Source organism: Centroberyx affinis, unplaced genomic scaffold (genome assembly GCF_046629955.1).
Source record: "Centroberyx affinis isolate AG114_WGS23_722 - 3 ecotype Tasmania unplaced genomic scaffold, CSIRO-AGI_Caff_v1 ptg005578l_1, whole genome shotgun sequence".
NCBI lineage: Eukaryota > Metazoa > Chordata > Actinopteri > Beryciformes > Berycidae > Centroberyx > Centroberyx affinis.
The window spans coordinates 4239-16706 of record NW_027282806.1 but is presented as its reverse complement, the minus strand read 5'-3'; the positions used below and the strand labels follow the sequence as shown (position 1 = coordinate 16706).

The window sequence follows — 12468 nt, the reverse complement described above, 5'->3', positions numbered from 1 at the left end:
TAATTTATGTTTGTATAGCTGTGCATGACACAAGCACTGTACCGGTTGTGCTGATGCTGAACTCACATACAAGTGCATCAACACTTGGAAAGGGAACGATCCCAGCAGCAGCCCTTTGTCTCGGCTAGTAAACTACTAGACATGCCAAGTAAATGAACAAATGAAATGCCTTGATTTTGACTGAATGTATTCCAAAAACAGTGGTTTGAGTTCTTTATTTAAAATACGAATATGTGTATTATCTAAAATTCGGATGATACAGCTGTGGTTCGACCTCTGTTTTGGTGCACTGTCAGGGCGTTTTTATTAGACTAACATTACTCCTGTTGTACATCTAAACTATTAATAGACAAAACTGTAAGTCTTGAAACTTGGCAAAGGTTCCCATCTGTAAAACTGGGCCCTCTAATGACTATATTTATAAGTGGCTACAAATCAACATAAGATAGGATTGTTGCACAAATTGACACTTGAAAACCTGGCATAAAAACAAACCACCTGCAGTATGTATGTATTTTTTATTTTAACCTGAAAACTCCACTGATTGTACACGTCTGTGATGTAAGCATCTCTTTCCATTTGTATTTTTTTACCCATGCAATGATTCATAGCGCATTGGTTATCAATACAATTAGGCTACTGCCCAAGCTGTGATGTTTTATTTTGACGTGTGTGTGTGTGTGTATGTGTGTGTGTGTGTGTGTGCGTGCATGTGCGTGCATGCGTGTGTGTTGGGGTGGAGACGGGACCATATTTCAAAGTGCAATATGTGTTGATGTTTATTATGTGTATAATATGTATTCAGAGCTGGTTTATTTCTCATGATGTGGTGACCAGATGCAATGTATCTAAACCCTTTAAAAAGGCTTCTACACCTCAGTTAACAAAAGGAGTTCATATTTCCATAAGTGTTTCCCAGACAAACACCTGAGGAGAGTGGCAGGCTGCAGCAGACAGCAACATCTGTTAGCGTACAGTATAGTTGTATAGATGTGTCACATTGAGCCGCTGAGCAGAGAGTTCATGTGTCACCAGGCTGGGAGTATTTTCTGAACAGGTAGCGCCTGCCAGTAGCCAGTGGCCATCAGTTACACTAGACTAGCGCTTCAATGTGACATCTTCTGGAACAACCTTTGTCCTCGTTAACAAGCCTCAATTGACCATAACCTACTTTTTTCAAAGTCAAAGACATGGATTCACTTTTGTACCATGACCACGCTGAGCAATCTGTTTTTTTGTTTCATGGCTCTATTTTGAAAAGCCGCAAATGTATCTTGATGGACAAACACATAAACAAAGAGATATTACAAAGAGTAACTGCAAGTGCAGTTTGAGGGTTCAAGCCGATATGGGAATGCTTGAGATTTGTAGCTGTCAGGCTTCGGGAGCTAATTTTGGAAATGTTAAAATATGAGGTTTTGATGCATCAAGTGTCATCTTAAAAAGGGCATCCATCCAATGATGTGCATCCATGTTTGTGTTAACATTGCTGTGACACACTCAAAGTGCTACCATTTGGATACCATTGGGTCAGATTTGCATGAAATTTGGCAGACATGTTCAAAATAGAGGTGATATGTATACCAGGTTGTATAAGGAAGGTGAAAAAACAACTGGGGCTATTATGTAATTACAGAATGACTCACAGGATTAATTTATGGCATTTTTGACACTGTATTGGTCAGTTTAAAATACCTTTGTAGTTGTGGTTCCTTACATGTGCTCTACAATATGTACAAAGTTTCATGGTGATTGGACAAATGGTCAGAGTAATGGCTAATTTTGTGATGGGTCTATCCCTTCCTCAATTTAATTGCTTTTCTCAGTCTATGGGTTGGATCCAAGCCACATGTTTTTGACGTAAAAGCTCTTTGATCAACTTACAGTTCAGTATTTAGTTTGCTGCAGTGCTTTTGAGATGATGCAAGCTGCTGTGCACCATCCACTACACATAACACAGCGTTGCACAGGCTTGCAACACACACACACACACACACACACACACACGCACGCACGCACACAGAACAACTTGCTATACCTACATCTACAGTAGCCTACTTTGTGTCCACATATTTACAGCATAAGCTAGTGTTATATTTATATAATTTTACTTATATTTTTTCACTCTTAAGGAATAAAAAATACTGGACGCAAGGAATTAGTTCCCAAAAGCAGGTAAGTGCTCCTTCGGGCTATAAGTTAGTGAGAATCTCTGATGAAGCTAGGAAGCTAATATTACTCAATTCTTTATTTTTCATTTAGTTGCTCCTCACCTCAGAGAAATAACCTAGCTGGTGTATTTGTTTACTTTCTGTGTAAGGGGTTTTAATATCATATTCATTATAGGCTGATGTCATGATTAATAATACATTCATGAATAAACAATCAACATTTCAAATTGCTTCATTACCTATTTATGTAACATAATTACATAGTAGATTTAAAAAAAACATTCAATCTAAACCATTCAATTTTCATTAAAAATATGTGCCAAAAAGAAGCCTAACAATAGTAATAATTGGTGCCACACTACATCTCTATCTTTGCCATTTATTTTAAAGCTGCACTAGGCAATATTTTTTTGTTTTAAATCACAAATTGGGGCTGAAACAGAGAAGAGTGTTCCATTGCCCCTAATTGAGACCCTGTAGATTTACCCTATTTGCCCAAATTAATTTAATATAAGTATAGGCACTGGTGGGAAATCTTCTCACCGTACAGGAAGTGACAAATCAAAACTAGCGAAATGCACAACTTTCTCCTAAACAGCAGCAAGCAAGCGTCCCATTGAGGGAAAACTGGACACACCAATTATGGCTGAACCTGTTTTTATCATCTCCACTCCCCACTGGCCACTAAAAACAATTCATGTCTGAGGAGTGTGACATTTACTGATACACATTACATGATTTCTGGGTAATAAAGTCTTTCAATCTTTCAAAAATTCAAACAGTTGTCTCACGCTGCCATTTGCAGCCGTCAAAGTGCGAAGTTGCCAAGTGCAGCTTTAAGTGAAAACAAAAGAAGACCATTAACATCCATGTGTTGCCCAAGTAGTCTTCTTCCAATTCAAGTGCGTAAATGCCCACTTGTCTTGCAGGGGGGAATATTGAAAACGCAAATAAATCATTAAGAAATTAAATGAACTGTGAATCTTCCCTGTTTCTTGATGCTGATTTGAAACAGTTGCGTGGTGAATCTCCCCTTGTATTGAATGACTATGGTAGCCCAGACTGCAAAACGTTGAACTACGCGAAGATCGTAGTAATGAACTCTCGGAAACGTTTAGCATACTGCTCTGGGTGAACTGTTGAGATTTCTGCTCCTGCCTGAAAAACATCAGAGAAAATCAGAAAAAACCTTTAAACTTTGCAGGATACGGAGCCATGCTGACTTGTGTATGTGTTTGGTGAAGGAAAACGACACATCAAAATTTAAAGTGATATCCCTTTATGCCCTCTCCCTTTCAAAGACACTGATCACTCACCCCATGTTTGACAGCCTTAGCAGCATGAGCAGCTTTCTTCTTGGTGTCATATTGCGTCAGCACATCGATGAGACCCATAAAATAGACCTCCCTCTGGGGCGCACCTACATCACAGCATGCAGAGGAGCAGTGAGCGACAGACTGTGGTGAGTGATCTTGGTCTGCACAGATGATCTAGTCTGTGCCGGTCACTAGCTTGAGATGTGGTGTAGCGCAAGAGCAGTAAAGTGGGACACCTAGAGCGCGTGGCTCCTAACCTATTTAAATTGTCTGATGACTTGTCAGGACTGACCTACGGCGCTCTGGACGGCGTACATGTCCACATAAGGGTCGAACTCCCCCGGGCCCATGGGCTTGAAGGAGTTCATGTAGCCAGCGATGCCCTCAGGTGAGGTGGAGCCCGGAGCAGGAGCGGGAGCCAGGCCATTTTCATCCTCCTCTTCCTCCTCATAGGACGACTCCATCTCCTCCTCCTCCTCCCTCTCAGCCCGCTCAACGTCATGAATACCCAGCAGCAGGCTGTAGTCCATGATCCTCATACGCACCAGAAACTGAAAACAGAGACAAACAAGTACACACAACCAGCCAAGAAAACAATGTGCACAAGACACTTTTTCAACACTTTTTCTTACCTCTACATCTCTATTGAGCTTTTCCATGACCTTCTCCTTCTCTTCATCACTCACATAAACTTTTTGCATGTTATTCCGGAAGTCTACGTCTTTATAAGTGGGCAACTCTTTCACCTGTAAATACAGAGTGAAGATCAACTAAGTTACATTCAGCAAGAAAATACCAAGATTACAGCAATGCCACAATAACCATTTAGCATTTTTCTCATCAAAAGGTAATATACAAAGTAATCAATAACATTGGCCAAATATTTATTTCAAATCAACATGGTCAGAAAGCTCAAAAGTTTCCAAAGCTACAGTTATTTATTAAACAGTCTTCAAATATTTCACTGTTTGCAATTAGAGATATGTCAAACTAGGGGAAACAGCTTGCACTCTGCTGGGTCCCCAGGGAGACTGACAGCTCCTGAACTTCTGTGCAGATGCTGTGATGGGAAGCCTGTGTTGCCTGTGAAAGCTAAACATCAGCACCACGGACAGCAGCAACCAACACATAAACAAAGAGCACATGGAGCCAGGGCAGGGACTCCTCATCCACCACACCTTCAGCTGCGGTGCCACAGCTGCAGATGATTCAGTGCTCGTTAAAAAAGAGCCAGGACACAACAGTCTGATGGGAACGCAGAGAGTCGAAGCTGCTTCTGCTTTTCTTCAGTGCCATCCTCTGACTGGGACCCTGAAGGGAGGCTGCCGTCATCCCAGCACCCAACAGCAACGCTTGGAGCAATTCTGCTCACCCTCTCACCCTGCGGTTTGGTTCTTCACCCCCATTTCCCCTTCGTAAACTCTTTTTAATAAATCACTCCACCAGGGGTTTTGCACCTCCTTCTGGTCTCTCTGTGTACACGCTAAAGTGAAAATGTTCTACATTATTGTGGAGTTTGCAATAGCGCTCACTGCCCTGTTTATGTATCAGAAATGGCTTAGGCCACACTTGGCAGCAAATATGTCACCAATGTTAAACACTGGATGATGCTACAAGAGAAAATGATCTTGTCCATATTTGACAGCTCATACTTCTGAAAGCACTCCTGAATGCCCTCTTTGTGTCCAGCTGGATCATTGTCTGTTATCATTGTCTGTTTTACAATATTTACCGAAGTCATCCTCATAAAGCATTAAACAAAGTGCTGAAGATTTAATTTGACTTTACTTAATTTACTGGCAGTTTGGCCAGGATTCATGAAACCTCTTAGTTACTGATGTCCCTCGTTATGGCAGAGCTCAAAGAAAGGACCATGAGGAGGAATTGAAACACCATGAAAGTGTCAGGATGAACGGGAGCATGTCTTTTGGTTATAAGAGAGAGAAACCTGGAAATGCTCAGATCCCAGACACCACACCCTCAGTCTTCACCAGAGTTTCATCTAGGTTGAATTAACTAGGTCATGCCACCTTTCATTGAAAAGGAGATGGATATGTATTTTGCAGTTTCAGCAGCTGGCCACATCCCTAAAACGGCCCCAAGATGCTCGTTCACTACTCCTTTAAAGTGTTCTGGTTTGAAAACTTCATAAAGTGTATGCTGCTATATCTTACTCAGAGTTCAAATTAGCATGTTAGCATAAATCTGCATCAACAAGCAGACTGTTGTCTGATGGTATTTAAAAAAATGTCAAGGACATTGAGGGGTTGAAAGCACTTAGTATTGAAGCAGCGCAAAGAGTGTCTTCCTTAGAGAGTCATTATGCACAATATAAAGATCTCACTGTAAGCCTTACAGAGTTTGTGTTAATAAGTTACAACCATAGATAACACAAGCATTTCTCACACCAAAAAAAACAGATAAAAGTAACCAGAAAGTGACTAGATAATACCCATTTTACAAACATAAAAGTATGGCATGCAGAATGCAGAGATTAACAACAGCAAATCATACAACTTTTAACGTAATCTGATCTCACCTTCTCTTTGAAACTTGCCTCACGAGACACCAGGGAGCCCTGAGAGAAGAAGAGATCCCACAGCATTTCATTGATCAGCTCCTGTTTAACTTGAGCCTTATTAGTAACCATATGCACACATTACTTAATGCACCTATAATTGTCACTCCCGGCTTTAACATTCACCATGGCTGGAATTATCCTTTAATTAAGCTGGATGATGCAATTTGAAACATCTGCTATTTATTAAGAAGGCTTAACAATTTCAGTTTGGTGAGCAAATTATAGGGCTGTAATGAAAGTTTGTAACACAAAATGTCACGATACAAAAATTCAACAATTGTGGAGTTGAAATTTTGTCTCTATTTCAGCTGTGGTCTAATCTAACAAATGACATTCAGAATGATCTTCTCATTTGCATTGCCTGAACACTAGAGAGCGCAAGGCTAGCAAGTTTTACCTTGGGTCATCTCGTGTTGAAGCATGCTTCAACACACATGACTGTCTATGTCCCATTCACAATCAGAGTTTTGTATTGATTGCACTGAAAGAAAACCCACTCTGAATACTCCTCTAACTAAATGACTGCTACAATACGTACCTTGAGGTCATACTTCCAGTGTACATGCAGTTTGTGGCTGAACATGTTCCTCATAACTAAGAGATAGGTGTCCTCGCTCTCCACAGAGACTCGGTACATGGCCAGGAACTGAGGCAGCAGCGTACTGCCATGGCAGGTGACAATGTGCTGGAAGAGGACAGTTAGGAATGAATGGACCGTGGATGATGGAGAACGGAGGAAACATCTAACCAGTGGCATGGGGCAGTGTAAATATAAAAGTCTTGTGCCTGCAGATAGTCAAGTGGTTAAATCCCCTGCCTCTTGATCCACATGCGTGCTTCCACTAGCCTATCATCACATCTCGACAGGCTGTCTTATATCTCCTTTACTCTGTCTCCTTCTCTAGTTTCCTGCTGTCTGAATAAATAATGTAGCACCAAAAGTGAGTGAACTGCCCACTCTCCTTTAAAAAAATATGAAGGTTCATATCAAAGCACATTATATTGCTGTAGGATAGTCAGCAGCCTGGGTTGTACTTAGCATACTGACAGGGCTGTCAGACAATAATATTCATCATCATTTATACCTGACCATTAAGACAAATGCTAGGACCTAAACTAGTTGCCTAAACTAAAATGATGTTAACAAGACAAATGTATGAAGAAATCACTAGACATTACGTTTTCTGATGATGTTCATATTCAATTATTCTCAGTTTTGTTAAATGCCTTTAAAGACAGAATATACAGTAAGTGCACTTCCCCATCTCTATCTGCTTTGATAGCAGAAAGCAGAAAGACCCTTGACAAGAAGATTTTCTGTATTTCTTTGCTTGACAGAGGTATGTCTATAACCTTAAATTTCACTGTAAAAGCAAGAGCCATGGTCATATATTATCACTCGTTAAAGCACTCTTTCTGTGTGAAAGTCAACCTCTCATCTTTTTGCTTTGATGTTGTCAAACCTTTGCCATGGCAACCAGAGCTATCATAAAATGAACAACTCTCCCCTGTAGCATCCTAGCATGCAGAAGATACAGGACAAAATGTGACAAAAATAAATTAAAATATCCTTGAATTTCATTGACTACTACTATACATTGTCTAAAAATTGATGAAATCACTAAAAGGAGGGTAACAGTCATTGTGATTAATATCACAATATATCTAAAACTCAATATGAACAGTGTAACACAGGAGAATTAAGGGCTTCACTTTGTGTCTTACTTGGTGATATTCAGAGAGAATATTGTGTATATCCTCCACTTCCTCACTGGAGATTTCTTTCACTACCAAAGTGCGGTCGTATGATGTCAGCAGCAGCCCCACGCCCTGCCCCTCCCCATCTTTGACTGGAGGACTGCGGGCTAGAGACACCTGTTGGTGAGTAAGAATATGGCATGTCTAACAAGATCAAAATGTAACATGAACAGTGGTGCAACTGTGCTGTACATCTTCCCAGTGATGGCTTCACATCCCTTACACAGGTTCCTGAAATCTTTTTATACCTACTGTGTGATATATTGCCAAGCGATATATTGCCAAATTCAGCAGTTATATATAATTAGCATTACTCAATTTCAACTGTTTTACATCCAGTTGGGCTTGCACATTTCCAGTAAGCCCCTGACCATTACTTAGTGATAATAAAATTAAACACATAGTTATGGCTGTTGAGAAGAGGATTTACTTGTGAAGGAATCTGCCCAGTCACCTATAGCTGCCTAAAAATGTTACCTAAGTTCATGTGGAGGGGGTCTGGATGGTGTTCAACCTATTTAACTTGAGAAAGTGTCTGAGTTGAAAGTTTCAAGAAAAACGGACTCTGCTGGTTATTTTAAGCATACACAATTATTACAAACTGTCCAATGTGTAAATCATATTCATTAAAGATCCAGTGCAATTTCAATTCAATCAGGAACTTTTTTTTTATTTCTAACACAATGAGCATCTTTTTTTTTTTGATGGTTAGATGGTACAAAGCTTGTAGGACTGAGTGATATCTGAACCTTCCACTGCATGACAATGTTTCTGTCTTTGAGGAACAAATTTCTAGTGTTGGAGCTTCTGCACCCAGCAACAAAGGAGGCACAGAGATTTTGTCTAGTTTGGCAAGTACCTGGCTGGCTGTTGTCTGACAAACTGTGGGACACCTGATTAACTCGACATACTGTTGACCAATTAGAGCATTCATTAAAACCAGTGTGAAGGTGACATCATTTACACCAGGAAGTAGATTGGAACTGATGTTTGATTCTGTTGACAACCAGAGGGAGAGTTTTCAAAGGGCGTCAAATTTTCACAAGGCTGACAGTTATAATAATTTGAGTAACTTTATATTAAAAGGTCCTTTGTTGAATTATACCATGGAATTGAGAAATGCAATTCGCATTGCACTGGACATTGGATATTTAATATATATTAATAAACAAAGACTTTAATAAATCTAACAAAAATGTACGGGTACTTATTCTAATTGTCACTGGGCATTCTACATCCTGCCCTGAAAATATACAAACATGACTGACTGATGACTTTTTTTTTTGTAGCTGGCAGATATTTAACTACTTTTGTAGAGTAATATACACTACATGAGATTGCCAACAAATGCAAACCAAAAACAGGATTCCAAGACATGATTTTGAAAGCAAAGGCATATTTGTAGTCTCAGTTTACAGTGTCAGTGTAATACAGCTCAATTTGTGCAACACTGGGACATAGAAATCTGCATTTTGCACCAACGGCCACTTCCTCCCTCTTACTACAAACAGTCCCGTAGGTCAGCAGTAATATTCCTTTAAACAGTACATGTTTTATGACAGTGCACATACTGTATGCCTCAGATAATGTGTGCTAAACAAATGTGTAGAGAGCAGATCGCTGACTAGACTTTGCGCCACCTGAAACATGCAAATATTATCCAAATGAATGCAAATTTAGAAGGGCACACATCAATACAGACCAAAAAATTTTAGTTAAACAAATAGGTGTCTAGTTTTCATTAGAGGATAAAAACACATTGAAAAATCTAGCAACGCTGGAAAAGTTCCTGTGGCTTCAGATATATTTTGTATCAAGAACCACTTGTTACCCCTTCACATTATAACCATTGTAGAGTAAATGCTTGATGGGAGCTGTAAATGGGATCAAAGTCCAAAATCTCCACTCTAAAGAGCGTTTTTGCCCTTTTTAAATTCTAAAATCCATTCTGGAAATTGCTACCATATGCACAATTGTAAAATTCTCTGATTTGACAAACAACAAAATGACAAAAACATAAGTCAAATGTGGATTTGTGGTGAATTCATACCTGATAATCCTGGTCTTCAATTCCAAAGCGCTCTCTGAGGTTTCTGAACACCTGTGGACAGTACTCTTTGAATTTGAATTGTCCCGGAAGATTCTCTCTGAGGGGAAGCACACAACATTTTATTCAATAAAGTAAGGATAACGCAGCTCGGTTTACTGCGCTGTGCACATCTAATCACCAACACTTTACTTGAGCTACATGGTACATTCATGAATACTGAATACTGTTATCTCTCCCTGTATCTCACTGTCTCTTCTCCCTACTAAGGGCAGGAATATAATATTGTACAATAGTAAAGTGTTCTAATCATAAGTGTGATTGTATGTGGATCATAAGTGCAAAAATGGTGAAGTATAGGTAAAATGGCTGCAGGTTTGTGCCACTCATATCCTCTTTCAAGATTAAAATCTATGCAGAAGTAGGTAGTAACCAATTACAAAATGTATTCATTTATTCAATGCTCTTGTCACTGTGTATATTTTTTAGGAATGCTACTCAAACATGCATGAATGTGTTTGAGGGCAAGGTAGTGTCAAATTAGCTGCTGAAACGTTTTGCATAATGTATATTCAAAATTGGGTCATGGGTCATGTTCAAGATATAATATCTAAGGACTGATTCAGTACTTTTTAGTGAGCAACTTTAGTTTTTTACTTGACCAGTTTCCAACACAAGTAGGTTTACTACTACTTGAGTAAAATTTCACTGAGGCAACAACACTTCTACTTGAGAAAACATATTTGATTGTTCTTATTGTTCTTCCCACCTCTGTCTATGACTCCTTTACCAGGCCCTGGATTCCTGAATGGATTAAAGGATTATTGAAAGCCACTCATTGAGATTTTTGTAGATTCCATCTGTATGGAAACTGGACCTCACAGCAGACATAATGTATAACACAGTATCCACAAATTATGGTGCAGCATTTATACTGTACCATATTCTGTCAAACTCTCCCTCAGACTGACACGTCTCCTCTGTGAGCCCCACAAAGTTTTCACATTGCCTCAGTGGGCATCAATCTACTTAGCTGTTCTCTGTCATGTTTTTGCTTGGTACATATTAATATTCTGGTGTTTCACAACCTCTGGCACCACTGGTACAATTTACTGGGGGGGCTGTGCTGTATTTCCTTCCTTTTAATTGTGTGCAGCACACAATGTGTTAGAATATTAATCTTTTACATAGCCCAGTACTATATAGTTACACTGTAGTAAGCCTACTGCAGACAAGTTAGTTATTTTTAATCTATTTGACTTGTTAATTTACTAGCATTGTTATTATTAGTAGTAGTAGTAATAGTAGAAGTGGTACTAGTAGTAGTAGTAGCAGTAATAGTAGTGGTAGGCTAGTAGTAGTAGTACTAGTAGCAGTGGCAGTAGTAATATAAGTTGTAGTGAATACACTGTTATACTGTAGTTAGCATTATTGTTTCTTATTCCTGTTGTAAAGGGGTCACTGCAAACTCTGATAAGCAGGCAAATAAATCTTAACATCCACAGAAATCTCTGGAAATCACAGGATGCTGGATGCAGGCTCATACAATCTAGCAGTACTGTACTTGTTGAAGAGGTGGTTGTTGACTTTGATCTTGGTGTTGGCTTTGAAGTCGTCTGGAAGCAGCATGACAGGGACAGGCACCTGGCTCAGGTCATTAATCTGCAGATGGTGGACATACAGTCAACATAGATATTAGATACACACACACACGCGCGCACATACACACACACATAGCCTACCTACCGAATGACTGACTCCCCACATGAGCACGCTCAACACGGGGTCACTCGCGCGGAAAACCTCTACTTTCTGCTGCACAAAATGTTTCTTCTTTGTCTTCCTCTTTGGTGCCAGAGCATTGAGAGGGTTCGAGGTGGCACTGGGAGAAGCCATCGCACTTTAACAGGTTAGGAGAGCTTGCTGTTTTACCTTTGACGAAGGCTAGTCTCCATGACAAAAAGGCCAATGCTGTGGAATAACTTTGCTTACGGGAAGTTATTCAGACGTGCCGCTGAATAGACCTGTTTTTGTTGTCATCTCTGGTGTAATAGTCTATGTAAAGTAGGCTGAAGTCCGCCTTGCTGTGGAGTCACTGCAGCCTGGTACTCTCAACACCTTTTGCCTTCGAGGCGTTTGGCCGTTTTGCGTCGCGGTCTATGGCTTATCCGGTGCAATAATAATATAATCAAACACATGCATGTGTACTCATCAGAGCATCACTCCGCACTACCGGCAGCCTCAAACAAAATCAGCATTACAATCAGTAAGCTGCAATTAGGCTATACTGGCTTCACATCACATTTTCTACCCATTTATTGATGTAACATTTCTTAATTTCATTCATTCGAGATAATAGAATGCGTCTTTGTGTGTTTTCTGTGTTTTCTCAGTCATACATGTAGGGTACATTTGCAAATTCTAACAAAATTTTTGACCAACATAATATTAATAATGATAATGATACTACTACTACTACTAATAATAATAATAAAGGTGAAAGGTGTTATAGGCTATATAAATAAAGTTTATTAATACACTTTATTTATATATAGCACCTTTCAAAACAAATGCAAAGCAAATAAGATACAAAAT

General features: G+C 39.5%; 1 protein-coding gene across 4 annotated transcripts; it reads right to left on the bottom strand.

The window, feature by feature from the left end:
* Nucleotides 1-3119: 3119 nt before the first annotated feature.
* Nucleotides 3120-11851, bottom strand: LOC139667503 (phosphatidylinositol 5-phosphate 4-kinase type-2 gamma-like). 4 transcript variants are annotated; one of them, XM_071546978.1, is made up of 10 exons: nucleotides 11620-11851; nucleotides 11420-11535; nucleotides 9877-9973; nucleotides 7794-7943; nucleotides 6607-6753; nucleotides 6027-6065; nucleotides 4120-4233; nucleotides 3780-4038; nucleotides 3488-3591; nucleotides 3120-3329 (listed from the first exon to the last, which is right to left on the bottom strand). In XM_071546978.1, the coding sequence occupies exons 1-10, from the start codon at nucleotides 11767-11769 to the stop codon at nucleotides 3249-3251; spliced, it is 1257 nt and encodes a 418-aa protein (XP_071403079.1). In that variant the 5' UTR covers nucleotides 11770-11851; the 3' UTR covers nucleotides 3120-3248. The 4 variants fall into 4 exon arrangements, with proteins under 4 accessions (XP_071403079.1, XP_071403080.1, XP_071403081.1 ...); XM_071546979.1 differs by having other exon boundaries at nucleotides 11438-11535; XM_071546980.1 differs by having other exon boundaries at nucleotides 9877-9939; nucleotides 11461-11535.
* Between the last annotated feature and the right edge of the window lie 617 nt (nucleotides 11852-12468).

Bases quoted from the DNA above. Each gene is read 5' to 3' on its own strand.
- LOC139667503 (XM_071546978.1), bottom strand. From the start codon at position 11,769: ATGGCTTCTCCCAGTGCCACCTCGAACCCTCTCAATGCTCTGGCACCA. The intron at 11,536-11,619 runs GTAGGTAGGCTA...CACCATCTGCAG, and splicing joins TGTGGGGAGTCAGTCATTCG to ATTAATGACCTGAGCCAGGT. The intron at 7,944-9,876 runs GTATGAATTCAC...ACTCACCAACAG, and splicing joins TTGAAGACCAGGATTATCAG to GTGTCTCTAGCCCGCAGTCC.